Genomic DNA, 25122 nt, shown 5'->3' with positions numbered 1-25122 from the left:
AGAAAGGCCAGAATCACTCATTTATTCAGGATAAATGAAATGTCGTGACACATTACAGAAATGCAACAATGTCAAACATATTTTTGCATTTATGTGTGAAACTGTGACATTTGAAATGTGACGAGCACATATTTTTTTACATATCCAGAAGATAGATTTTGAATCTCTCATAAACCTTTGAAGAATATACTGCAAGTCACTTTGACTTCTCGATCTCTTTCCCTTTCCTATTTCTGCAGTTTTGAAGAAGGATGAGAAAGAAAGTCAGAATATGAAGTCGGTGAGTGTCTCCGTGTGTATAAATCTCCATACACAAACTGTGTTTCTGTGATGAATCTGATCTTATAGCATCATTTACACCTGCTGCTCACAAACCCACCAACAATCACATTACGGTCAGATCTGGAGTTTTATTCAGCTCCTGCAGATGTAATATTGTGATAATGTGATTTTGTTTATGTGATAGAGTCAGTGCGGGAGAACTGGGTCAGTGAATGATCGTGATTTGGCATCTGGTCTCACATCCGGTCCGGACCGCGGTCGTGAGATTAAAATGACTGACAGCACATTATCTCAGATCAGTGCCACTCATTAATCTATTAGTTCCAATCAATTCCCTCCGTAGCCGCTTATTTGCATAATGTCTGTTTATTCACAGTCTATGATCATGTGCAGTAAGATAATGAGATCAAAACTGCTTGATAATTGCTTTGAATATTTTAGCTGTGATTTAACTACAGATCTCAATGTTAAAGTAAAAGCTGAAAGAGAAGACAGTGAGGAAAGCTGAGACACTGATGAGAAATCGATCCATGTGTGTGAGGTATCAGGCTTACAGTCAGAGATCTGTATCTTCACATAACTCAATACTTCACCATTTCAGCAGCTTCACACCACGTTACGATCTAACAAACTCCTGATATTCTTCAGTGACTTGAGAAGGAAGAAAACAGGTCTTTAACATCTCAAGTTGTTTGTTGGAGATGTTTGACCTCATTCAATTCTTTATAGCACTGCTACCAAACTTGGGAACAGAAAAAATTAACACATATGTATGTTATAATAATGTAATAAGGCATTCATTTCTTTATCAGAAGCAAGGCAAACTTTAAGGTTATCATAAAACTACAATGTGGTTTTATTGATTATCGTAAATCAAGTCTACATCAATCTAAATATTTAACAATCATATTTATTGACAACATTAGATATAATTGAAATGAAATGGAATGGAAGGGAATAGAATAGAATAGAATAGAATAGAATAGAATAGAATAGAATAGAATAGAATAAATGGAAAAGAATCGAATAAATTTAACAAAACAAATCAAATAGCTTTGTTTTACTTTGTGTACATAAATGTGTCTTTGATGTCATCTTTAACTATTGGGGTGTTTGGGGCTGTATGACCCATGTAAAAAAAATCATAATTCTTCTTTTTTCAACTTCCAACATTTTTATTTATTTATATTTATTTCTTCACCTTTATCATCTTTAGAAAAAAACAAATATTTTTAAAAAAGTGATTTAACTGTAGTGTGTGTGTTTGAATAATTGATACTGTGAGAGAGAGTGTAAATATTAATCTAGTTGAAGGATGCACCCTCACACACACAGACGCTCCCTCCTGTGATTTAGGGGTGTTGGCTCTGTGTCATTACGGTCTCCTGTGGAGTCTCGGGAGCAGATGGATGTTTGGGGCTATAAGATGTGTGTCAGTGGGTCAGAGAATTTACCCAGCATGCTTTGGGTCATCAGTGATGGAAATGCTGTACTGTTTATCTTTTGTTTTTGAGGGATGTTGGATTAGAGAACAACTGAAAGGTCACACAGCACATTCATGCAAATGAATGGTTTAGGTGACCTTATTAAAGGGAACACGCCCAGGTGACATTTTACTCTAAACTCGAAATGATAATAACAATAGTTAATATTTATTTTGTATATTTTACTTTCATGTCATGAATGATATTTTGCATGAAGAGTAAAGTAAAGCATATTGTATTTAGATTTTTGTTTTTTATTTAAATAATATAAAACAATGTATAGCAGTCTTTATTATTATTTATTTGTTGTTAATATACCATTATTATTTTAAATAATAACATTATTAAATATTCAATAATGACTTTTTATATTTAAGTGAAAGAATGTGATTTTTGCACTTACATGCATGAGAATATCACAGATAATTCAAGATCCTAAAAAGAATTAAAATGGCTTAAAATATGAGTTCTTGAAGGTTTCTTGAGATCTAGCGCAACGGTTCCCATCAGTCAACACTTAAACTTGTGTATTAACATAACATGATAAAGCAGATGAACATGTGTCTTGTGTCTCAGCACATGAGCAGTTTTTCTCTCGTGTGTTTGTTCTGCAGGCTGCTGGCACGTTACAGGCTGTAACCCATAGAGACCCGCTTCTGTTTGTGGGTGTTCATCTTTATTTATGCAAATCCTAATTGGACTGTTCAGATTCACTTCGGCCCACTGACCCCAGCACAGGAGGGCGTTCCCAAAGCGGTGACATTACCCAGCATCCCCTGCTCGCCAAAGCACGCGCAGCGGGCGATACCAGCGCTCTGAACGTCTCTCTGTGAGCAGAATTGTAATGTAGTTGTTCAAGCAGAACTTTTCAATGGACACACATCTGATATCCAGCCATGACAGATATTGGTGAATCCAGTTTCAGACCCAAGGTCACTGTATTGGAAGAGTGCTTTGTTGAATGTTTAGCACGTGCCTTTAATAATTTAGTTCTGGCGGCTTTGACGGAATGATTCTGGCACTTTAATGGATGAACATGAAGCCGGGTGGGTGATGAGTGATGTCGGCCTCTCAGCTGTCAATCATTCAGGATGGGGCATTTGGGATTTGGGGATGGAAGAACACGCCTCGCGCTTGAGTCAACACATCAATCTCAATTCTCAGATGATAAGAAATGGAAATATTTAACAAACATGTAGCGCATTAAAAGCTTGCCATACCTTTATAGTGGATTCTTTAGAAAATGTAAAAATCATGTTATTATTGTGTGTGTTTTGTAATTAAGGAGAATGAAGAAAGTCTACGAATGGATTTGATCAGTTTTGGCTGGTGAAACAGATGCCTGTAATTGGATTTAGGAGATGGCGGGTGCTAATTCTCTCTCTCTCATCACTTCCTTATCATGAAATGTTTAATTATGTATGAATATATATAATTAGGTATTATATATATATATATTCATAATGACAAGAAAACATAAGCTTTGCCCATACTGACTCTATAAGCTAGTGGTGTTTATTGTTTAAGTGAGTTTTTTTCCCCATACGATGGATGCTGCAGATAAATGCGTTTGATGCAGATTGTGAATCAGGTCTAATTGCTGACATTACTGTGACATTCTGCTGACATTTCAAGCGAATGTTTCTGGGAGAAAGCAGCCCTTCACATTTTTGCATTTATCATGAATGATGTTCTGAATAATAATTGCGTTCTGCAGGGCAGGCTGAACAAACTCACTGTCAACCCGGCAACAATCCCTGACCTTTATTTAGTCGGACCTCTGTTAGTTTATGTGACCAATCCCTTCATATGTGAATATTCATAATTCTCATGATTCGACGATTGTGTGTTTACTGAAATGTCAGCAGTTTAATGTGATGACCATCTCTGGTCGAGCAGATTCTAAGTGCTATTTTGCATTTCAATGATCAGCAATGTTTTCCTCATATTGGCATGAATGCATACATTAATATTTCCAAAATGTTTAGGCAAGACAGATTTTCCAAGAGTAGACCTGAGGCCTGACAATACACCCATGGCCAAAAGTGATGTTTAAATTGAACGTCTTCGGTCTTTTGTCCAAATAAAGTAATGTTCATATATATTAAGATGTGTCAAAGTTTGATTTTGAATGCATGTTATGTAGTTGTGTCTGGAGTGTAAACTGAACCTAAACTCTGAGAAGAATTTACAAATACATCATTTTTAAAACATTGACTTTTATATATGCACACTTTAAGAACATCATTTTTATCCAGCAAGACCCCTGGTGACCACCTGATTATTTACCTTCTTCACTAGATTCAAGAGACATAACTGAATTTGCTGGAGAATATCCAGGGTCCTCTCAGCTATCACTAAGTGGCCATATCCCGTACATCATTCAATTGCTGATGACATCATATCCTGCCCCGTGACCTCGCGGTGTAAACCAACACTAACCATTGATAATGATGTCCATCTTCTGCTAGTTGAAGTGTCCTTCCTGTATTACATCTTCTCTTTGGTTACCGACTCAACACACCTGAGAGAAAAAAACGTGTTGAGATTCAGACTGAGCACAAAGTCAGCTCACTTTTCATTAAACGTAAACCAGTATCTAAAAACAGGGGGGGGAAATCCAACGTTATTGTCCCACAATGTCTAGCTGCATCTGTATTCTTCATCTTTGCACGGCTTGTTCTGAATGTTTCTTGCTTGTGACACTGTTGTTTTCTCTGCAATCTCTCTCAACACATGAAACCCTTGTGGTATTCTTTCAATCTGACATGCATTGTTACGTTCACTTCTAACGCAGGAACATTCAACCTAGTTTCCTAATACTCATGTTACCACGGGAGCTTATTAATAAAACTATTTCTGTTTCTTTCTTTATCATGCAGGTGTATTTCTGTATCCCTGCAAACTCGGCTGTAAATTTGAAACGTGTTTTTCTGGATCTCTATGGTAGTTGATGATGCATTCGGTGTCTTCGGTCGGGCAGCTTCCATGGCGAGATGCAAGGACATGCTGAGGACGCGCGGACCGTCGGCATCTGGCCGTCCTTCTGTAAAAACGCAGATGCAATAACACAGGTTCTGTCTTTCACCTCCTTTAGCAGATTAGCCCAGTCTGTCCCGGTATTAAAGACGCTAAATGACAACATGTGACAAATGTGCAGGGAAAGATGCTTGTCTCCATGGCGATGACCTTGCCTTGCTTTAACGGCCTCGGATAGTAACCACAGAGATATGAATTACAGATGGAAGGAAAAGATATTGTGGAGCGATTGCTCACGTGTATGTGACTGTGGTGTGTTATTAGGATATATTGGCTGTTATGTGGGCAGTTTGATAAACCGCTTACTCCCGGCTCTGATGGAGCTGTCTAGACCAGCACAGAAATCTTGATGAAGAGAGCTTTATTAAAAATGCAGGATGAAGGGGGTGTGGGTACGAAAGACCAGGAAGTGAAGGGAATACCTAATAAAGTGAAGAAACAGTAAACAAGAGTGAATCCTCCCGTGGGACTTGGGGGTTTTCACTACAGAACGGCCCCCTCGTGACCTGATCCCGCCCCTCAGACCAAACCAGACGTGCAGATCCGCGCAAACCAATAAGTTCAGCAAATTGGAGGAAATGAGATCTAAAATTACATTTTTAGAAATCCATGTGCGTCAAACAAACAGTATAGTGGGTTCATCTTTTCATGGAGCCAAAGTCCCACGACAGATTCTCGACGTGTTAGTCGAGTAAAGCAACATCATCCAATAACCTATAGGTATGGACTTACATTATCTGTAAATGCCACCGTTTTCATTCATTTGTGTTTAAGTTGTAAAATCTCATTAACATTTAGTGTGTTTTTTCATTTTCGTTTTGCAGCATGATGATTAAAAGCTGTAAGTGTGAATACGAGTCTAGAAAATGTTTGACCGTAAACTAAAATGAAACATTTCTAAAATCATTTTTGTGCCAATGCTATGTATCTTAAATGCAGAGATTTTACTGTTGAATAGAACATAATAGATATTTAATGTTATCGTTAAAACAACCTAAAAACAATTTATCTAAACATAAAGGATATAAATACAAAATTAACAATGTATGATAATGAAAATAATTTTTCATTAAAATCCAATTTTTACTTTTTAAGGGTCTAAGGGTTTGTGAGAATAACTGATGGCTTCAGAAAGGGAGATGTCAAAATACACTTTTACGTTGGCGCCATCTAGTGGAAGCTTTGGATAATTGCAGCACTGCGGCAGATTAGAGAAATAAAAAACATGGCCTTCACAAAAGCGCCAGGCGTTACAATTCTGTTTTAATTGTGTGAAGTTGTATAACGGTAAATAGTGTTTATAAATATTGAGAGATTTTTTTACTCTTTTTATAAATTGACATCTTTCTTTGAATAGTTTGTTTGTTGTGACACTGTTATATTCTCATTTGCCCACTGAGAAGCCCTGAGCTCTTTAAGTTCTCTCTTTCCCTTGTGGCTCTCACAGATAAATGTTTGTTGCTCGTTCATCTGACACCTCCACTAACAGCAACTGTGTCACTGAGATAACACGCATGTGATATTTTAGTCCTACGGAAAGCTTTTGAGTCTTCGAGCTAAACCTCTCTGTGACTTGATCCACGTGTTATTGTTACTGTATATATGCTTTATATAACATTATTAAAACCACAGTGCTTATGTAGTTTAACACACATACTGATGAAATGAAAACCTTGTATCAAAGCCTCTGCTAAACGCAACGTGGGACCCTCTAAACCCTCAATTGTGCCTTCAGCTTCATTTGTCAATGAAATCTACATCTGTCCATAAGTAAAACAATATTTTGACCGAGGAGGGCTTATTGATGTTATGAATTCATATTAGACACATTTAACCCAGAGGAACACATCCCTTATGGAATGACTAGAGATTTAAGCTTGAAGTTGTCTAGTGACCATCTCTACAGACTAAGAGATATATTACTCGAGTACCGTTTCCATAGGAACAGACGGATATGGAGATGTTGCACCCACACATGGTTGCAGAAGTGGAGCAGCGACCTCTGCTGGTGTGTTCGATTACGTTTCTTTCTTCCCTGTTCATGTCTCCCTTTTGAATAACAGACGATGTAGAAAATGCGCTTCGTTTGGTCGCATAGTAATAGTGAGGTCGCAGCGTGTCACCGGCGAGGCGCTGCGTAAAGTGCCCATCAACCACGGACGCGTCGCCATCTAGGTGTCTTCCAGCAGAGCTACCATGACGATCCGACGGGCAGACGGCCACAGAGACGGCCCGAGGACGCAGAATGAAAGCCGGCAGGACTCGATGCGCGTTCTGCCGCAGTGGATGCGCATGTATTTCTATGGAATGCACGGGATCACCTTGGACATCCTACTGTCGTCCGCAAGCTGGTTTCTGGATGAGAAGGACTTGACACTGTTGGGATTCTCCTCGCCGTATCTGTGCGTCGTCCACTCCATCACGCATCTGCTTTTGGAGAAGATCTACCTGCAGAAGAGATGCTTCCGCGGGAGACCCATCGTCTTCCATCTCGTCTTCTATCCGTCGCTGTACATCTGCTTGCAGATTTTAATTGGGAACGTGGTGACCAGGACGGACAACCTGCGGGTGGTGTCGGTCACCCAGCTCGTTGTGCATTACATCCTTGCTTTATATTTTACGAACATCTTTCATAAAGGATTCATGCGCCTGCAGTATCAGAACAACCGGGTGTTAGTGAGGAGGTGCCCGAACGGGTTACCGGGCGTCCTGCGCTTTGCGTTCTTCGGCATGCACGGATTTCTGGACGAGGTGCTCTTCACCTCTGTGTTTAACTTGTACGAGAAAGCAGACTGGACTATGAGGGGACACACATCCCTGTGGTCCTTCCTCATGTATGGAAGCTGCAGCTTCGTGGTGGAGAAGCTCTATCTCTATTTGCACTTCAGACGCGGCTGGGGGACCTGGCGGAGGCTGCCCATCTACATCTGCTTCATTTACGCTTGGGAGTTCAGCTGGGGCTTCACCCTCCGACAGTTTGACGCATGCTCGTGGGACTACTCACATTATCCTCTCAACTTCATGGGTCTGGTGACGTTGCTCTATCTGCCTGGGTGGGTTTGTTTGAGTTTGTATCAGGACATCTTGTCGAACATTCTGTTGAGGGTTGCGTGCAATGATAAAGACGTGGAGGAGATGACAGGCAGTGGTGGCAATGGACAGCTGGTGCCTAAAGACAAGCTTGAGTCAGACAGAATGTGCCCATCATAACCGACTCAGCAAAACAGACCATTCGATGTTTTAATTCAGTTGGGGCATTAGAAAGAGTTTCAGAGATGTGGCGGATCAGGGCTTGTCTCATTCACACTATCTTAAAATCCAAAGTAACTCTATGAATGTAGCTATTGCGATACAAAGCTCCCCAAAAATGCTTCCTGCAAATATAAATCTTTATTAGGCCAAAGCATATAACTTTTAAACATTAAAATGTCGTTTTGGCTAAACCACCAAACATTTGGTGAGAAGAATGCCCAGGGATGTGCGTTTTTAGGACGTCCGCGTTTAAAAGATGTTTAAACAACCAGGGCTTGTTGACACATGAATTACTTTTATCTTGAATCACAAAATTAGTATTCATAAAATCAGTAGCATTTGTGACAACTTTCCCCATGTCACAAGCCCCGGTCTCCTTAGCCTTTATGAAATCTCGATGAAATTGTGAGGCCAAATTATATCATTTTTAAATCACCACACATGGAAAATACAGAAGTTTACTTTAGCACACTTTGTTGATGTATACTATAGTGTTCTGTAGGATTAACTGCAGTAAATACTGTAGTATTTGATCTTTTTTACTATGGTAAGCACTATAGTGTCTAGGGATTGCTGTAGCAAATACTACAGTATTTTGTCACCTTGGGTATTTAAAATATAGTCATACTGCATGGCCAAACCATCAATCATTTGGTATGACAGTAAAGTCGAGGGATGTGCTTCTTAAGATCTATTTGGCCATTTCTTTCAACACTGCCATGTTTGTTCTCAGAGATATTAACAGAAAAACAATAACAAACAGCTGGTTCTCAGGAGAATATCAGTGCTAGCTTAAAACCCCTCAGAGAAACAACCGTAAGTGTGTTAGCGGTTTTACCATGTGCTTTTAAATCTAAAGATGTGCCGTTTGGGGAACTATCATGAGAACGGCAGACAGACACAGACAGTGATATCACTGCTGGGCATCAGGAGTCTGGATTGTGGTGGAGCATGTGTTGTTATGCACCCGTCAGGATTTTGCATGTTGACAGATGCAACTTTCATATGAGGGAACCAACCGAGTGCCTTTATTTACACTTATAGGCAGCTGGACTTCTGTAATCTAAAACTGAAGTTTCACATCTTTCTGAAAACATGTTCTGACATAACTCTCATGATCAAGAGAAACCTCAGTATACAGCCTTTGATTCATATTCACAAAGAAGTCAAGTTTGATATTTACTATTTGGCAGCTGAAGTTTATTGGAGATCAACAATAGATTTTGAGACGTTTAAATAAGGTCTGTGTTTATCAAATGTATGAGCACCACACACTGTGAAAGATAGCTGTGATTTTAGACTAAATGAATATACAGTACCGTAAATCTTCTGTTTCTCATACTGTGTGTTTGGCTCTTGTAGAAGATTATTCACTTTCCAAAAGATGTTCTTGTTTTAAAGAGAAACGGCCAAAGCTTCCTCTAGTATAGTAAATCTTTAAGCATCAAAACAGATCATTTATACTTTTAGCATCCGTCTTTCTACGATTTATAAAGTTATTACTTTAATGTAAACAGTCTATTTGAATAGTTCTTGCATGTCACTGGTTGATGTGAAGACACTCGACAGCTATGGATGTGTCTGCTCGAATCCACTTTTTCTTACCCTCCTATTTTAAGAGAGAAAACATTTGATACATAGCAATGGGTTGATCATTTTAAAACCATTTCTTGTCTAATGATTTGTGCTACGAATAGAATTCATGTTATTCTGATATAATGAACAATATATTCTGTATTTCATTTGTGCTCCTTTAATTTCGACATGTTTCAAAGTTCTATCACAATAACTTTTGCATCGTGATAATTTTGTGTGTCTCATTCCAGACTAAGCACTCATTATATTTATAAAGATAAGAAAACATGACTGTTCACCTCTTCTGAACTTATTTTTATATCAGGCCTGTCTGCACATGTACACACATCCAAACTCATTGCTCTTGCTATTTAATACACATTCTTGTGTGTTAGTGTGATGACAAACCTCAGTTTTTCCTAGAAATATATTATTTAGATAGTCAGCTATAAATGTTTATTCGTTTTTAGATGCTAAAGGGACAGTAACTTTTATCATTTAAACTTTCATCATTTATTCCCCCTCACGTGGTAGATGGGAGTCCATGGGGTTCAGTGTTTTTTGTTTACTAACATTCTTCAAAACATCTTTTGTGTCCTGCGGAAGAGAGGTTTGGAATGATATGAAGGTGAGTAAATGATGACAATGTTGTCATGGCGACAGTGTTCTCCATTCTAAGCTCATGACAAAAGAGATTTGGCTGTTACTGAAGGGACTGTTTACATGTCACTGTGTACTGTAAGAAACCGATCGGATTGTGTCTATACTCTTGACATTAATAAGGAAAGATGCTTTCAACATTGTTTATCCTTTTCAAACCTCTGTTTGAGGTTTCATCACAGTTTACATACATGATTCGTTTGTCCTAAAAATACCTAAAAGGAATTGCAACTGTTCAAGGGTTGTCTGGGCATGAGGATAAAGCAACTTTAATCTGCTTTAGTATTTAACAGGGCTTTACTCTCTTTTAGTACTTAGTATGAATAGTTAAATAATGAACAGTATTTATGTTGCATTGTGTTCACGTATATACAGTATAGTCATCTAGCTTTGAAATTGCTGAATGGAGACAAGGGAGTTTTTGCTTTTTAAAGGTAAATGCAGCAGATTTGCAGTTTTAACCCTCAAACCCACAAACACAATATTTACATAAAGAGTCAAATGATATTCAAAGTGTCACACATGCAAAGCCAAATACACCCCGTTGATCTTTCACAAAATGATGTCACATCAAACATTAGACAATTTAAAATGATACACTATCAGACACTTTGATTCAATGCAACAGAGCATTCGACATTTTGGATTAAGGTATAGTTCGCCCCAAAAAGCATGTTTTGTGAGATTCACCCTAATATTGTCTGAATTATACAGTTTAGTTTTATTACAACCTGTTAAACTCTCTCTCTGGTTCACTAATGTAGATTTGAGAAGTGATGTCCAGGTTAAATCACATGACGAGTTCTGGTACAGGAAGTTGCTGAAGTCATTTTGCGGTTGTTGTTGTGGAGCTTTGTTCTGATCAGTCAGGTCAAAAAGAGCACACTTCTCCTCAACAACTGAACACTAGCTGTGTTTTATGCACAACCACTTGATTTTTACAACTATTGTCATTTGTTCATCACTCATTGACTGTACACCGCTGTCAGTCTGATTCAGTTTCAGTGTTTGTCATTATAGTCAGTCTGACCCCCCGCAGTGTGGCCCCCACGAGCTCCGGACCCCCGAGCGCTTCGTGATGCAGAACAGATCTCCCACACATCAACACAGGATCTGGACAAAGATCCAACACCAGTGTAATATTACAAGCTGAAACCAAATCACACTCTCCCCTCCCACGCAGAGTAACAGTTCTGAAACCTTAGATCTTATTGTGCTAAGAAAAAAGCATCTTCCATTGGCATCTTGTGTGTTTTGTATTTTTCCATTGTCTGACAGTTCAGTGTCAAGTTCTTCTCAAACAAGTCTGCTCCTGCAGAAGCTGTAGTGAGTCCAGAGTCAAAGTCTCGAGAGGATATTTTAATGTTCTTGGTCTTGTCATGAACTTGAATGCATTTTGACTCGGCACTTATTCCCGAGTCCAATCGAGTGCCATCCAAAATATTAAAGGCATTGAAAAGGCGTCCCTTTATGGGCCAGACGTGAAAGGTGTTTCTACGACTTTTTATGACGTCTCCTGATCGTCTAATATTGACATCAAGTGGAATTCTGTACAAAGTTTTCGAGTTCATCAGACTAGTTTAGTTTAGTTTACACATGGGAATACGTCATAAAAGGCCAATAAAGTGACGTCTTTTCAACATCGTCCCTGACCATGAACCCTCTCTGGACTCGAAGGAGCTGGTCTTGACTGCAAGATGTACGTCACAAATGTACCATAAGCGGACGCAACGCAATACATTTTTCACTAAACTTCTGACGATGTTGTTTGGTTGAAGGTGTTTGCAAAATCCAGTACTATAACTAGCTTGCAGAACTAGCATATCAACAATAAAACTTATGACTAATTAAATCATTTTAAATTAAATTAATAACTAAACATCCTCACCACCGTTCTAGTGTTTTTGTGCATGTTCACTCTGTATATTATGGGATACAGTGCCACCCAGCGGTCAACAGGAGTATAACTGCTAAGTGTGGATTTCTGTGGCACATTAAAGAGAGTTAAATAAACAGTGTGGAATAGGATTTGCTGACTTCCTTAAGACAATATTTTGTCAGTGCTGATGTTAGCTTTCTGGGATAAAGTTTTGCTGCCACAGCTTCTTCTTTCTGGAAGTGAGATCAGTATTTACACAGGTGCTGTCAAGAGCTACTGAAATAGTAAATCTCTTACTCAAGGGACATCCGGTGCCTCTGTTTCAAAACAAAACACGGCCAAACGTTATCCTCTTTTTTATTAATAGAGACAAATATATGTACAGCACATTCGAGCCCAGAAAAACACATGTTATGTAACATCATCGTGTACTGCTTCTGGGGAGCCACACACACAAAAAAACATCATTTTTACCTTTTTAATTTCAAAGGATCAGTTCATTCTGAGTTATAAGGCCTGGTGAGGTCGATGTTCAAAAGAACAATCATCAATTCAGTTATTAACTTACTTTTGTGTTACCTTTGTAAACAAAACACCTTGTTGTCATAAGCATGCTTGTTCCATAATCTAATTTCAGTGTATTTTCAATTTCTCAGTTTTAGCAAATTCAGTTTGTCTTTCAAACCAAGCCAAGACTTTTCACCGTCAGCATAATCCTGAAAAGCAAATATTGACTAAGTCCAAATGAGTCTTCACAAGACTACACAACAGAGCAAAGGTATAGCATCCTCATCAAAAGAGGTCAAGACACGCTATAGTTTACACCTGCCAGTTAAATGTCTGTTATGTTGTAAAAATACATATGTGAAAGGTTCATGTGGTTTTGGATAAGAGTTCATAACTTCCCTTTTATGATAGATGTCATCTATATGCTATAAACTGAAGGTTGGCATTTTTCTCAAAAACGGATTAAAAATATTGATGTATATTGCATATTTACAATTAAATGTTTTATGTTTGACCAGTGAAAGCAATACATTAGATATTTCAGATTTATGCTTAAGCAGGTTTTTCTGTCCATTACTGCTCCTTTCTCTCTCTTTCTTTCTCTCTCTCTCTCTCTCTCTCTCTCTCTCTCTCTCTTTAAGACACTCTTTATTTTTGGATGCAGGTATTCAAAAGCACACAGACAGCGGTGTACTGTAGCTATTTTCCTTATCTGTCAAGCTAAATTAGCTATTTGGAAATCATGCAGATTGATGGTGGAAGGACGAGATGTAAATCTTTTCAGTTTTTTACTGCTCTGGTGGAATCTAGAGTAAGAGTGGAGCACAGATTTTTTTCAAATGACGGATAACCTATATGAATTTGAGTTTAAATGGTGTATAAATGGGGCCTTACTGACTCTTGATGAGGATGGAGAAAGTGTGTTTAACTGGTGATGGTTAAATTCTTTGCTCTGGCTTTACATTTTTACTTATTTTTCTATCTATTTATTGCCCTCTACTAAGTTTCTTTTAATTTTCTAATATGTATTGATTGTTCAAATATGGTATAATAAAGTGTGTTAAAAAGTCAAAAGTCTCTCTCTTTCTCTCTCTCTCTCTCTCTCTCTCTGACAGGTTTTTCAGGTTTTCTCTCTGTTTGCCTCACAGCTCAACCATGTTGGGAGTGGCTAACATCAACCCTGGAAATGCTGGAAATACTTGTGTGTTGTCATCAGTGGATATTCCTTTATATTTCAGATCTCAAACACATATTTTTCCTCACGGGAGCAATAAACAAAAAGTGTGAATAACTTATCATATAGTCTGCTGATGTAAGAGATGACCCAGTAGTAGTGTTTACAGATTGTAAGCCCCATACATGGGTCATATTCTTTAATGCCTTGTTGAGTTTCGAGTAGATTTCAAAACAAAGTGACATAATCAATCATAAACTGTTTCTGCTCATGATTTACAAGATCGAGTTTTGATCAGACAGGAATAACAGGGGCAGAAGTTGAAATATGAACTATTGTTATAATAAATGCAGAGTGTCCTACATTCTTCACCTTATTAACATGACATCCATTTTGCTCCATCCCTGACCCCGCCCACACCGCATTCCACTCTCACAACTACTGTAACCTATTAAGCTCATTAGTTTATTTCATAACGCCACAGCTATTATCGGCCATTAAACGCCTCTTAATATAATGTTTTTGCGTCGTTTAATAAATACGTATCTGTATCCTCCTACGGCAAACTTACGAACATTAGCTCGCGCTGAAGTTGCCTGGTAACCTTCCTGGAGCGTCCGTTTACGTAACTAGTTCATATCTAGCCACGCCCCCGTGGCAGTATGATTCGCCAGGCGGCTTGCGTTTACCATAAACGTCCGCTTCACATCCATTCAGTGGACAGCGTCGCGGTGCGTCATTAATATTCATGAGCGAAGTCCTCGCTGTAGTAGGATTAGCAAATGCGCCGCGTCTCTCGCTGTCATGCGCAACGCTGGCACTGCCATGTTGGATCGAAACCGAGTTCAGATGAAAGTTTAGAGTCTCGGGACGAGTGCGGATTCATCGGGACGCTAAGGATCGCGGTTTTTTGGAAGATCCGGTATTGGTACGCGTTCTCGATCTAATACCAGTCAACACAAACATAGGTGTGGAAATGAGAGGCTCTGGATACAGACTGCGGTGATCGGAGATCAATGACCATATTTTCTGTTTAACACTTCCTGATCGCCACTTTACTCCATCGGATTGTCAAAAATGAGCGGTGCGCCTTCGTACAGGAGGCCTGCGGCCAACGTTGGCTCAATTCTGCTCACCCAGCAAGAAAACGAAGCGCTTTTCAACCATATGGGCAAGAAATGCACCGTAAGTTCTTTGCCAGCTTTCTGTATGTGACGTTCACTTCGGTAAGACTGTCTGATGTTACAATGTAGCGTAACTGTTTCAAAACAATGTAACACCTTGACGTTGTGTCACAAAGTGTAACACTGGAGCGATACTTTGTGTCAGTTCATATAGTGTCAGTTAGTGCTGCTGTGTGTGATACATTGTGACATTTCAGAGTTACAGTGCAGTGATATTCTGTGTTTACACCCCAGTGATGCATTGTGTCAGTAAATAATATTTTAAATAATATTTCATGGAAGAGAGATGATTTTATTTCAGCAACATGTTAATAAATAACAGGAGGTCACGGTGTTTTTAAAGGTCTTCATGAAGAGATAAAGTTGTGCCTTGCTTTGTCACTGACACCTGTCTTTCCATTCCAATCACGGCTCCGTGATCTGTGTTTATTACTCATAAAACTCTTCTTCTGCCTCGTTGTTTCACTTTCTCAATATTCAACTTTTAAAACATCCCTGATGTGTCGCACACAACCACCATACTGTGTCATATGAAGAAAATATTATTATTAATAAGCTTGTCTAGCAGACACGGTCGATGAGGTTGATGTTTTATCACTTCCGTTGACAAACATACAGTATACATTGTAGTTGCAAACCTCGTACAGAGTCAGACGCAGTTTTTCATTCTTTTATGTTTTGTCATCAGTGGAATCTGATTTCTATCCAGGACTTTTAGTTTTATGTTTTGAATCTTACATCAGCGTTTGTATTTGGGGTAAAGATTTGATTCAGGTTTGCTCTGCCTCCGATCATTCGCTTGTCGGTTCTTAATCTGCCATTGGCTTGTCACGTATGGCATCACTGTTCCTCATTCCTCTGTGTTACCTGCTCTGTTCCTACAAGAATAAACACGTGGGGTTCAAAAAGCAGAAACGAGTCTTCCTCTTGGTATGAGAACACGTATACGTTCCTTTGGCCGCGGGGGTATTTGTGTGCACCTGTGTTTGATGAAATCATGGTTTTGCATGATGCTGTCCTTGAGGATTGTTTGCATTCTTGACAGCGATGGGAGAGGAACGCGCTGCTGTCATATTCACACAATATCAGACTTATGTGTCTTGTAGTAAGTCTTTTATAACCTCAGACGGCGTGTTACGGCACGAATGAAGCGGGCGTGTTGTCTGAACCGGTTTTTGTAAGAATCTGTTTATTATCTGAATGTAACGTGAATCATAGATCTTGAGTTATGACTCTGAGATCTGAGACTGCAGGAGCGGTGAGTATATAAGAGAACACGGTGGTGGATCTCAGGGATCAGAATGCGGTTCTCCTTCAGCTCGAGTGCCCGGATGTGGGAGAACCAGTCCTCTCAGGTTGTTCCTGCTGAACTGGCTTTAATATGGCGTATATTAACGTATAGCGGCCCATAGAAACAGACTCTAATGGGGCATCTATTTGCCTTTGTTTTGTCACAGACAGGTCAAAAGTGTCTGCGAGGAGCATGCTTGATAGGAAATATGAGAAATTTGAAGTAAACAAAAGTAGATCAACGTCACTTGTGAACAAGACAAGGCAAGATTTAACATATTAATGCAAAATATTTTAGATATATGAATCTTAATTTCACAGAATTTCAGTGCAATACCAGAATCTCAGCATTAGATGACGTAAGTAACGCTCACAGTGAGTAATATCACGGCTTTGATGTGTTATCATCAGTGATGTCATCAGTGGACTCACGCGTACATCTAGATTGCATCACCAGATTTTTCCAGAGGGCATTTCCGCTAACGGCATCTAGTGATGAGCGATAAACCGCAAGATAACATTTCCTCGTCCAATGTGAAGCGATGAATATCCCCTGTTCATTCGGATGACTGCGTCCCACTAAAACTGCGACAGCCAATGAGAGAGTAAAGAATGCCCTTTGTTATGTGTCTCATGCGTGTGTTTTGATTGTTCCTACAAAACGTCATTTTTTGTGTTTTATCTTTCTTTTTAAAGAGGCTTTGAGTGTCTTTGTTATAGCTAGAATGTCTGCGATTCGGCGTGTTGTGAAGACGTGTGGCGTGGCTGCATTCCTGCCAGGGCCGTCTGGCTTTGCTGCTCCGCACTTCTCTCTTGTAAATCATCTGTCCCGTCTGTGGGAATGGACGCTGATCACTCATTCCCTAAAGTGTCTGTTTGGCTCGGATGTTGGACATAGCAACTATTCTTAAAAAGTGCCGGGAAGTTCTCGTTGGCATCTGTAGGTCACAGACGCTTTAGTTTTCTGAGAAATTCAGTGACTCTTTTGTTCCAAGAGCTGGTTCATCTCAGGACAAACGCTTGGTGTCTAGACCCACATGTGTGCGGTGGTCCTGTTTCAAACTCATTCATCTTTTCTCTTAAAGGAACAGTTCACCCAAAAATCTAAATTCTCTGTCATGTGAATAATTCACCGTTATTTTGATATAACGCAAGATCATTCTCAGCATTATTAGTCTGTGTGTGTCTTGAATCAGCGGATCTGTGAGCGTCAGGTACGTGAGGAGACTGCAGACGCTCTGGGCCATTTTTGAGCGAGCCTTTTGATTCTGGTGCGAGTGTGTCATTCTCGCTCATCCATCATAAGGTGTTGGGTCTGTGTGGGGGGCTTGAATGACATTGCGATTTGTACCCGGTCTCTGCAGTCCTACCACTGAATGCTCCCTTCGACTTTTCAACCATAAACTTGTTTCTCTGCGCCAGTTTTATGGGCTGACGACTTTAATGATCACAGAACACATATTGCAGAACAATTATTGCATACACACACAGTTGAAAGCTTTGTAAATTCACGTAGGAATGTTTTCTCTCTGGTTTTGTCAGAGCTTGTGTTCAGCTGTGGTGCAGGTCTATGGAGCCGACAGAAACTCATGGATGAAGAGATGCTGTGGGGTGGCCAATCTGGTGAAAGACAATTCACAGAAATCGTATTTTATCAGAGTATTCGATATGAATGTAAGTTAACACATGCTGGTTCAAGTTTCTTTTTAATACCCAGAAGCCCTTCTTTCCATCCACTTTAGTGATGGTTTTATTTGAGTTTAGCACATTAATTTGCTCTTTAAACCGATTCTTTCTTCTGTCTGACAGGATGGAAAAATCCTGTTTGACCAAGAGATTTACATGAACTTTTCATTAAACAGCTCGAAGTCTTACTTTGTCACATTTGCTGGAGACGTAAGTACCTTAGTCTTCTACCAACATAATGTTAAATATTTTTTGTTTGTTTGCTGCATATTCCTGAGGTTATTGTGCCCGATTCATCCATGTGTTTTATTTACATAAAGGAAGTTTGTTTAACATGTTATTTAAGGAAAGGTTTTGGGACATCTTCTTCTTAACTGAAAGCTGTATAGTTAATTTGTTTAACAGAAATGTTAAACAAACATTCTTTAAAGATAATAAACAAACATGATTCTGTATAGCTAAAAAAGTCTTCCTCCACATATATTGCTGTAGGGAAGTAAAAATGTCATTTCATTTCTTTTTATTAAGTTTAAGACACACTAAAGGTGCTTTCTGTGTGGAAGACTCTCAATCCACTTGATTTGTGTAGTAACACAAGTGAATGTAAAGCGTCTTTATTTTGCGCTTCAGACGTGTCAGATCGGACTCAATTTTGCCAGTGAAGAGGAAGCCAAGCGCTTCAGATTGGCCGTCAACGATCTTTCGGGCAGAAGACAGAGAAAAACCGGTAACTAAACCTGTGTGTGTTCTCAAACCTGACAACTGGCATGTACTGTATTCTCCTCTCATTTCTCTCTGTTGATCTCTGTGAAACAATCGATCCTTTTCTCTTCATCTTTTCTTCTTAAAAGGCTGCTGTTGTACATATCTGTGTGTTTGCTTCTGTCTGTTACTGTAATCTTCTTCTCTTTGATGTCTGTGGGACCCTCGGGGGTCCGCTAGTGTAGGTCTGGTTCTGATTAGCTTTGCTCTTTTAAACACGTCCTCATCCGCCGCCGCCGCCGTCTATGTGCACTGACTAGGCAGCTTCTGCAGGGACAATGAAAGAACTGTGTTCTCCGTCAGTCATTTCTCTGTGCTCCGCCGACAAACTAACATCAGACGTACGGTCTCTCTGATCTTCTGTGTGACACAGACTGACTTCAGATCTCAGCGTCTCCCTCTTTCACTACTAAACATGTAAGGAATCGGGTGGTCAGTGTAGTATTAACGGTTGTCTTCATTTTGTCTTACAGAGAAGAGACGCGAGCCCGCTAATGGTAGGTTGTTCACAAATTGAATTCTCTCAAGACGTAACAAAAAAGGTTAAAATGTTGTATTTGTGTGTATTTTTTAACTTTGAGTGGGTGCCCGGGACAGTGGTCCTGCATGTCCCACCCTGATGGAGGCCCCAACCGACTCATACTTGTTAGCATTTAGTTTCTGCATCATCCACCCCACAGGCGACACAGTTCACCTTTCATTCCAAACCTGTATGACTTTCTTACTCCTGCAGAACACAAAAGAAGGGGTATTAAAGAATGTTGATAACCAGATAATAGGGCGGTGCGATACTGAAGAAACATGTGATAGCGTTTATAACAAAATAAAGCGATATTTGATACGATCAATTTAAATTGTATTTAATATAATTTTATGTAAATATATACCTGTATAACCAATAGGACTGAAAGAGATTAAAGAAAATGCGATATACGATGCAATACAATAATGGCTCAAGTTTGTAAGATGTTTATTGAAAAACTAAATAATATATAAGTAACATGCATATCTCACATTATTTCTGATTCTTGATCATCTTCCAGACATCAGACACAGCCTCTCTGCTATTTGCATCAACCTGAAACTGGATAAAAGCATCTGCTAAATGATTAAATGTAAATGACTAAATGTGGTCCAGAATCCCACATATATAACTGAAACTTAAAAGATTTTTGTTTGACACATTGATTCGGTTTAAAATGTTCTGTTAGTTGTATTTCGTTCAAACATTGTTTAGTGTTAAAAAGCTGAAACAGGATGTTCTTCTGGACCAGCGTGGTTTACATCATCCAACCTACAAAACCACGTTTCTCTTTTGTGTTCCACTGATGAAAGAAAGTCACACGTTTTAAACCACGTGAGGGATTGAATGATGACAGAATTACATTTTTTTGGGTAAACTGTCCCTTTAAGACACATTGACAAATCTCTGGTACAGAACATGTAAGAGTCATACTGTGCCCCAAAATAATCAGCAAGAATCATTAAAGCCATTTCTACGCGCCCCTGTTCCTCATCACTGTAATGCTACAGAAATCATAATAAAGTTCTCCTTTGAGTTGAAATGAACTGTGGCCTCATCGCAGACCCTTGTTGTGCTCCTGGAGATTTAAAGCAGATTATTGCTGGCTTTAACGGTTATGTAAAAATCCAGCGGTGCCGTGTCATTTGCTGGGATTAAAAGGGGCGGGGCTTTGCTGTCAGGCTTCAAATGCTGACAGAGGCGGAGACACACCTGCATTGTGCATTTCGTTTCGGGTGGATCATAGACTTCCGAGATGATGTTCTGCACCACCTTTCTCTCTGCCCCGTCCGATGAGCTCCTTGACGGGTGTTCGGATGTGGGAGGTTGCCTGGCTCCCCTACACTGCCTCGTACTCCCACAGGACGAACTGTACACTCCGTTCTCGGGCGCTGCGGCTAACTTGCGGCACAGCGTGGTGATGGGTCAGATCCTCATGGACGTGAGTTTAGGGGGTGGAGATGTTAGCTGGTCTGTTTCACCCTCACCTGTGTACAGGTGTAGAGAGCGTGAGACCACAGGTAGGTGGTGATGTCATTGACTTGAGTAGATGATGTTTTAGGGCTCAAAAGTTGATGTTTTAGGGCTTTCTTAATCGTTTTAGTTTTTGAGGATGAAATCGATAGGTTTCTAGCTGAAGTCTGCTTTAAGTGTTTTTTCCAAAGGAAATTTTGTGCAAAAATCTTTTTCTGAATCTTCAGGACCCTCAGGACCATCAGGACCCTCAGGACCGGTTTTGTCTATGGCAACGGTGGATATAAAGAACCCAGAGATCAGCAGTTCGCGTCATCATAGTAACTCTCCGATGAACAACCTCCACAGTAACTTTAAGAAGAAGGACAAGGGAAAAAACGGAAACAAGAAAAAGAAAATATCCAAGAACGAAATTGGCACCCCGAGCAATTTTCGGTAAGTTTTCAAAATGTCTCCACTTTTCATACTCTGTTATCACAGTTTATTTTTGATTTCCTTCCACTAAATGTTCTTTTGGATTGTTTGTTGTAAAGTATAATCGGATGAAGGGAATGATATGAGTGATAATCCAGAGGTTGATTTTAGGATTCTTGGTGATGTGGTGTAAACGAAAAGATTTTCTTTTAATCTCCAGTTTGTCATAATTTGCTTAAACAGTTTCTGGTGGTGACTAATGTTTGTATGTGTCTCTAAAAAGCGTGTCTCTCGTTTTGTGTTTCAGACACGTTGGACATGTAGGCTGGGATCCCAACACAGGCTTTGATGTGAGTATTTTCAATGTCATGTTTTCGATTCCTGGGTCAGAGGTCTTTGTAGAATCCCATTCAGAAACACGACAGTCATCTCTTACACAATGGGATTTGGGGGCGTGTATCTTCATAATCCAAAACAATCACTGTCTTCAAAATGTGGGATCATATTTTTCCCATCGAGTTATTAAAAATGTTCTGTGTTCTTTGGATCAGTGTTTCATTTTTGATGCATTGAATGAGATTATATAATACAAGTTTATTTGAGGGCTATTATTTTTAATATTAAAGTCTTAAATATTTCTTACATATATTCAATAGATTACATATTACATACATGCTATCAGTTTATTGAAATCATGGCACAAAATATTGCAATACAAAAAAATACATAATATAATATAAAAGCTTTAATTAAACTTGAATGTTGTAAATAAATTGTGTAAACCCTGTATTGTGTTTCTCACTTTATACTTACAAATATTGAAAATGCATCATGATGCATTTGAAAGTGCGTAAATGTTGTTGCTTAGAAAATAAAAAATATAAAGCCAAGTACATTTGTAGACTTTTCAAACTTTAACAACAAAAAGCTTAACAGCTTCCTCATAGGATGGTTTTGTCCAAAGAAACTCAAAAATGAGTCATGCTGGTTCTTTTCTCAGCTGAATAACTTGGACCCGGACCTGAAGAAACTCTTCGACATGTGCGGCATCTCAGAGGATCAGCTGAAAGACAAAGAGACATCGAAAGTCATTTACGACTTCATTGAGAAACAAGGAGGAGTAGAGGCTGTAAAAGATGGATTTCGACGTCAGGGTAAGTCTGAGAAGTTCTTATTTTTATTGACTTTTGCCTGATTTTCTGCTCGATAACTCATGTCCCGTTCTTTCTCTACAGCGCCTCCACCTCCAAAAGGAGGTCCACCACCACCACCTCTCCTCAGCTCAGGACCTCCTCCGCCTCCCTCCAGAGGGCGTGGAGCACCGCCCCCACCGCCACCCTCAAGAGCACCCAACACAGCGCCCCCTCCACCTCCGCCCACCCGACCGGGTATGGCTGCACCACCGCCTCCCCCCAGCAGAGGGCCCGGGTCAGCTCCCCCGCCTCCTCCACCGCCCCAACCCGCCTCCTTCTCTCCGCCAGCTCCTCCACCTCCTCCTCCAATGGGTGGGCCACCGCCGCCACCACCAGGTCTGCCTCCCCCCGTGCCACCTCAGCTACAAGGTGTGGATTCTGGAGAGCCTCTAGGGGGTAAATCTGCACTCCTTGATCAGATTCGAGAAGGAGCGGCGCTCAAAAGGGTGGAGCAGAACAACAACCCCCCATCTAGTGGTGGCCGCAACTCACTTTTAGACCAGATCCGACAGGGCATTCATCTTAAAATGGTGAGTTGGCTGTTAAGAATGAAAGAAATGTTGACAAAGATGAAAAATCTCTTGTAAGGAGTGTAAATCTGCTGTATGGTTCTCTTAAAGTCCCTGTGAACCGGAAGTGCCATCGTTTTTACTACCGTATTTTGACGCATTTCCGAGTGAAATGCAATTTCTACAGAGAACAATTATGGGCGTGGCTTTCATCTTTCTCTGCCATTTGATGTATAAAACAGCCATTGCATTTTGAAATGGAACTGGCAGCAGACTGAAAGTAGAAGGGGAGGAGTTAACGGATGCTCCGCCCAAGCCGTCTAACAAACGTCATTTATGATGGGTTGTGATTACATGAAGGAAATTTTCAGATTTGAACCAAAGATTATGAGGGTACATGAATTTTTAGAATGACCCACATTGATGAACTATTTACAATAAACGCTGCAGTATTTCTGCATAAATTGTAATTTTTTATTTCACTGGGACTTTAAATGTATCTTATTGCATTGCTCTGAGATTCAGGTGAACTTCAAATTGGTTAACAGTGTGGTCCCGTATATGAACATTTTATTAATTTAATTTGATAATATATAATTTAGTTTAAAGATTTAAATAACAATGTATTACTTTACATTGTGAAATTAAATCATTACATCAAATTATTATATTTAGCTAATAAATGAAATAATTATGTTAAAATAACATTTTTGTTCAATTCAATTAATAAATTATTACTCAAATAAATTATTAAAATAAACTATTATATATATAAACTATATATTAAACTTAAATAAAACTTTATTTCGCTTTTGCAGAACTGTTTTATCAGTCGGAGATAATGGCTTTATCAAAACAGTTTAGCAAAACCGCAGCACTGGCAGAAACATTGATGGGAAATAACTTTATTATGGTCATGTGACATTTTCAGGTGTCAGATAATCCAGACTCAGCCACGCCCACTTCAGCCCCCTCAGGTGATATTGTGGGGGCACTGATGTCGGTGATGGAGAGGAGAAAAAAAGCCATCCATTCATCAGGTTTGTGGACTACCGTTTCATCTTGATTTTCCTTTTGCCTATAGATTCATGACCCACAGATTTATGATTTGCATTGTTTTTTAATCTGTCATTTTCTAGATGACGATGACGATGACGATGATGTAGAAGATTTTGAAGACGAAGACGAGTGGGAAGACTGATAAAGATCATTCCTTTGACTAGGGCCAACAATAAGAATGAAGACACTACATTTATGTTGTCTTTATAAATCGTAATGCATTATAATGTAAATGACCGATTTGTTGTACATTTTTGTTGCCTTTATCCTTTTTTTGTACTCATCTGTGCAATACCTCATTTAATCTGTAAAGTTTTCCTTTCTTGGAGTCACGTGCAATTTTACATCAAGTCTTCTTGATTTGTAGAGTTGAATATTTTCGGGTCTTTTTTTAAACATTCGCTAAAGGGAAATCGACGTTAGTTATTTGACGAGAACACTATTTTCATACTTTTCTCCTGTACTTTACCTTTCTTATTCAGATCCTAGTTAAGCACTATTATTTTCGTAATGAAATGCACATTTGCTCAGAGACTCGGTTTATATTTTTGCATGAACCGAACAATTATAAAAAAGACTTGATGATGGGGATATGAACGCAATGTCACGGTTATGTTTACACATTGTGTGCAAGCTGCTCTTTCAGAATTCCCTGATATAACACTACAATTGTCAGAAATAATCTCTGTGTATCTGTCTTTGTGCCAGTTTGCATTTTTACCAGCAAAACAACAATTTCTCACATATTTTGTCTGTCATTGAGAGAACTGATACAGTTCATGTTTAGAATGAATGTTCATGCGTGCCATTTTTAAACATCTTTACATGATTCATACGCTCTCAGTCTTTTACTAATAACGTGACGCTGTACTAAATCACAGAAATGCCAATGTTACACTCCAATACTGCTGTTTAACATTTGATCTCCTTTAATTTCCTTCAAAGGTTTCTTTGCGACTCGAAACCTTTGAAATGAGGTTGAACAAAAAAATTTAATTGTACACTTAAATAAATGTTAATATTTACAAAACCCTGATATCGTGGATTGTTTTATTTACTTTTATTTTTATTGAAGACATTTTTTGTCTTTTCATTCAAAGCCTCTCAAGGTTCATTTGCTTGTGATTTGTTCATATGCAAAATTATTGATGAACATAAACAACGCACAAATAGATGT

General features: G+C 39.2%; 2 protein-coding genes across 3 annotated transcripts; both read left to right on the top strand.

The window, feature by feature from the left end:
- The first annotated feature begins 3979 nt into the window (after nt 1–3979).
- On the top strand, nt 3980–9916 carry tmem229a (transmembrane protein 229A). The gene has a single exon (XM_079453922.1). It carries the CDS (start codon nt 7002–7004, stop codon nt 8013–8015), a length of 1014 nt encoding a protein of 337 aa, XP_079310048.1. The 5' UTR covers nt 3980–7001; the 3' UTR covers nt 8016–9916.
- A 4654-nt stretch (nt 9917–14570) lies between these two features.
- On the top strand, nt 14571–24989 carry waslb (WASP like actin nucleation promoting factor b). 2 transcript variants are annotated; one of them, XM_079454737.1, is made up of 11 exons: nt 14571–15037; nt 17869–18000; nt 18136–18222; nt 18643–18739; nt 19248–19271; nt 20998–21205; nt 21492–21534; nt 22185–22338; nt 22420–22907; nt 23818–23926; nt 24026–24989. In XM_079454737.1, the coding sequence occupies exons 1-11, from the start codon at nt 14930–14932 to the stop codon at nt 24085–24087; spliced, it is 1512 nt and encodes a 503-aa protein (XP_079310863.1). In that variant the 5' UTR covers nt 14571–14929; the 3' UTR covers nt 24088–24989. The 2 variants fall into 2 exon arrangements, with proteins under 2 accessions (XP_079310863.1, XP_079310864.1); XM_079454738.1 differs by lacking the exon at nt 19248–19271 and having other exon boundaries at nt 24026–24980.
- Nucleotides 24990–25122: the final 133 nt, after the last annotated feature.

Source organism: Barbatula barbatula (genome assembly GCF_947034865.1).
Source record: "Barbatula barbatula genome assembly, chromosome: 4".
Lineage (NCBI taxonomy): Eukaryota > Metazoa > Chordata > Actinopteri > Cypriniformes > Nemacheilidae > Barbatula > Barbatula barbatula.
The sequence above is the reverse complement of the archived record's forward strand: the minus strand, read 5'-3'. Positions and strand labels throughout refer to the sequence as shown.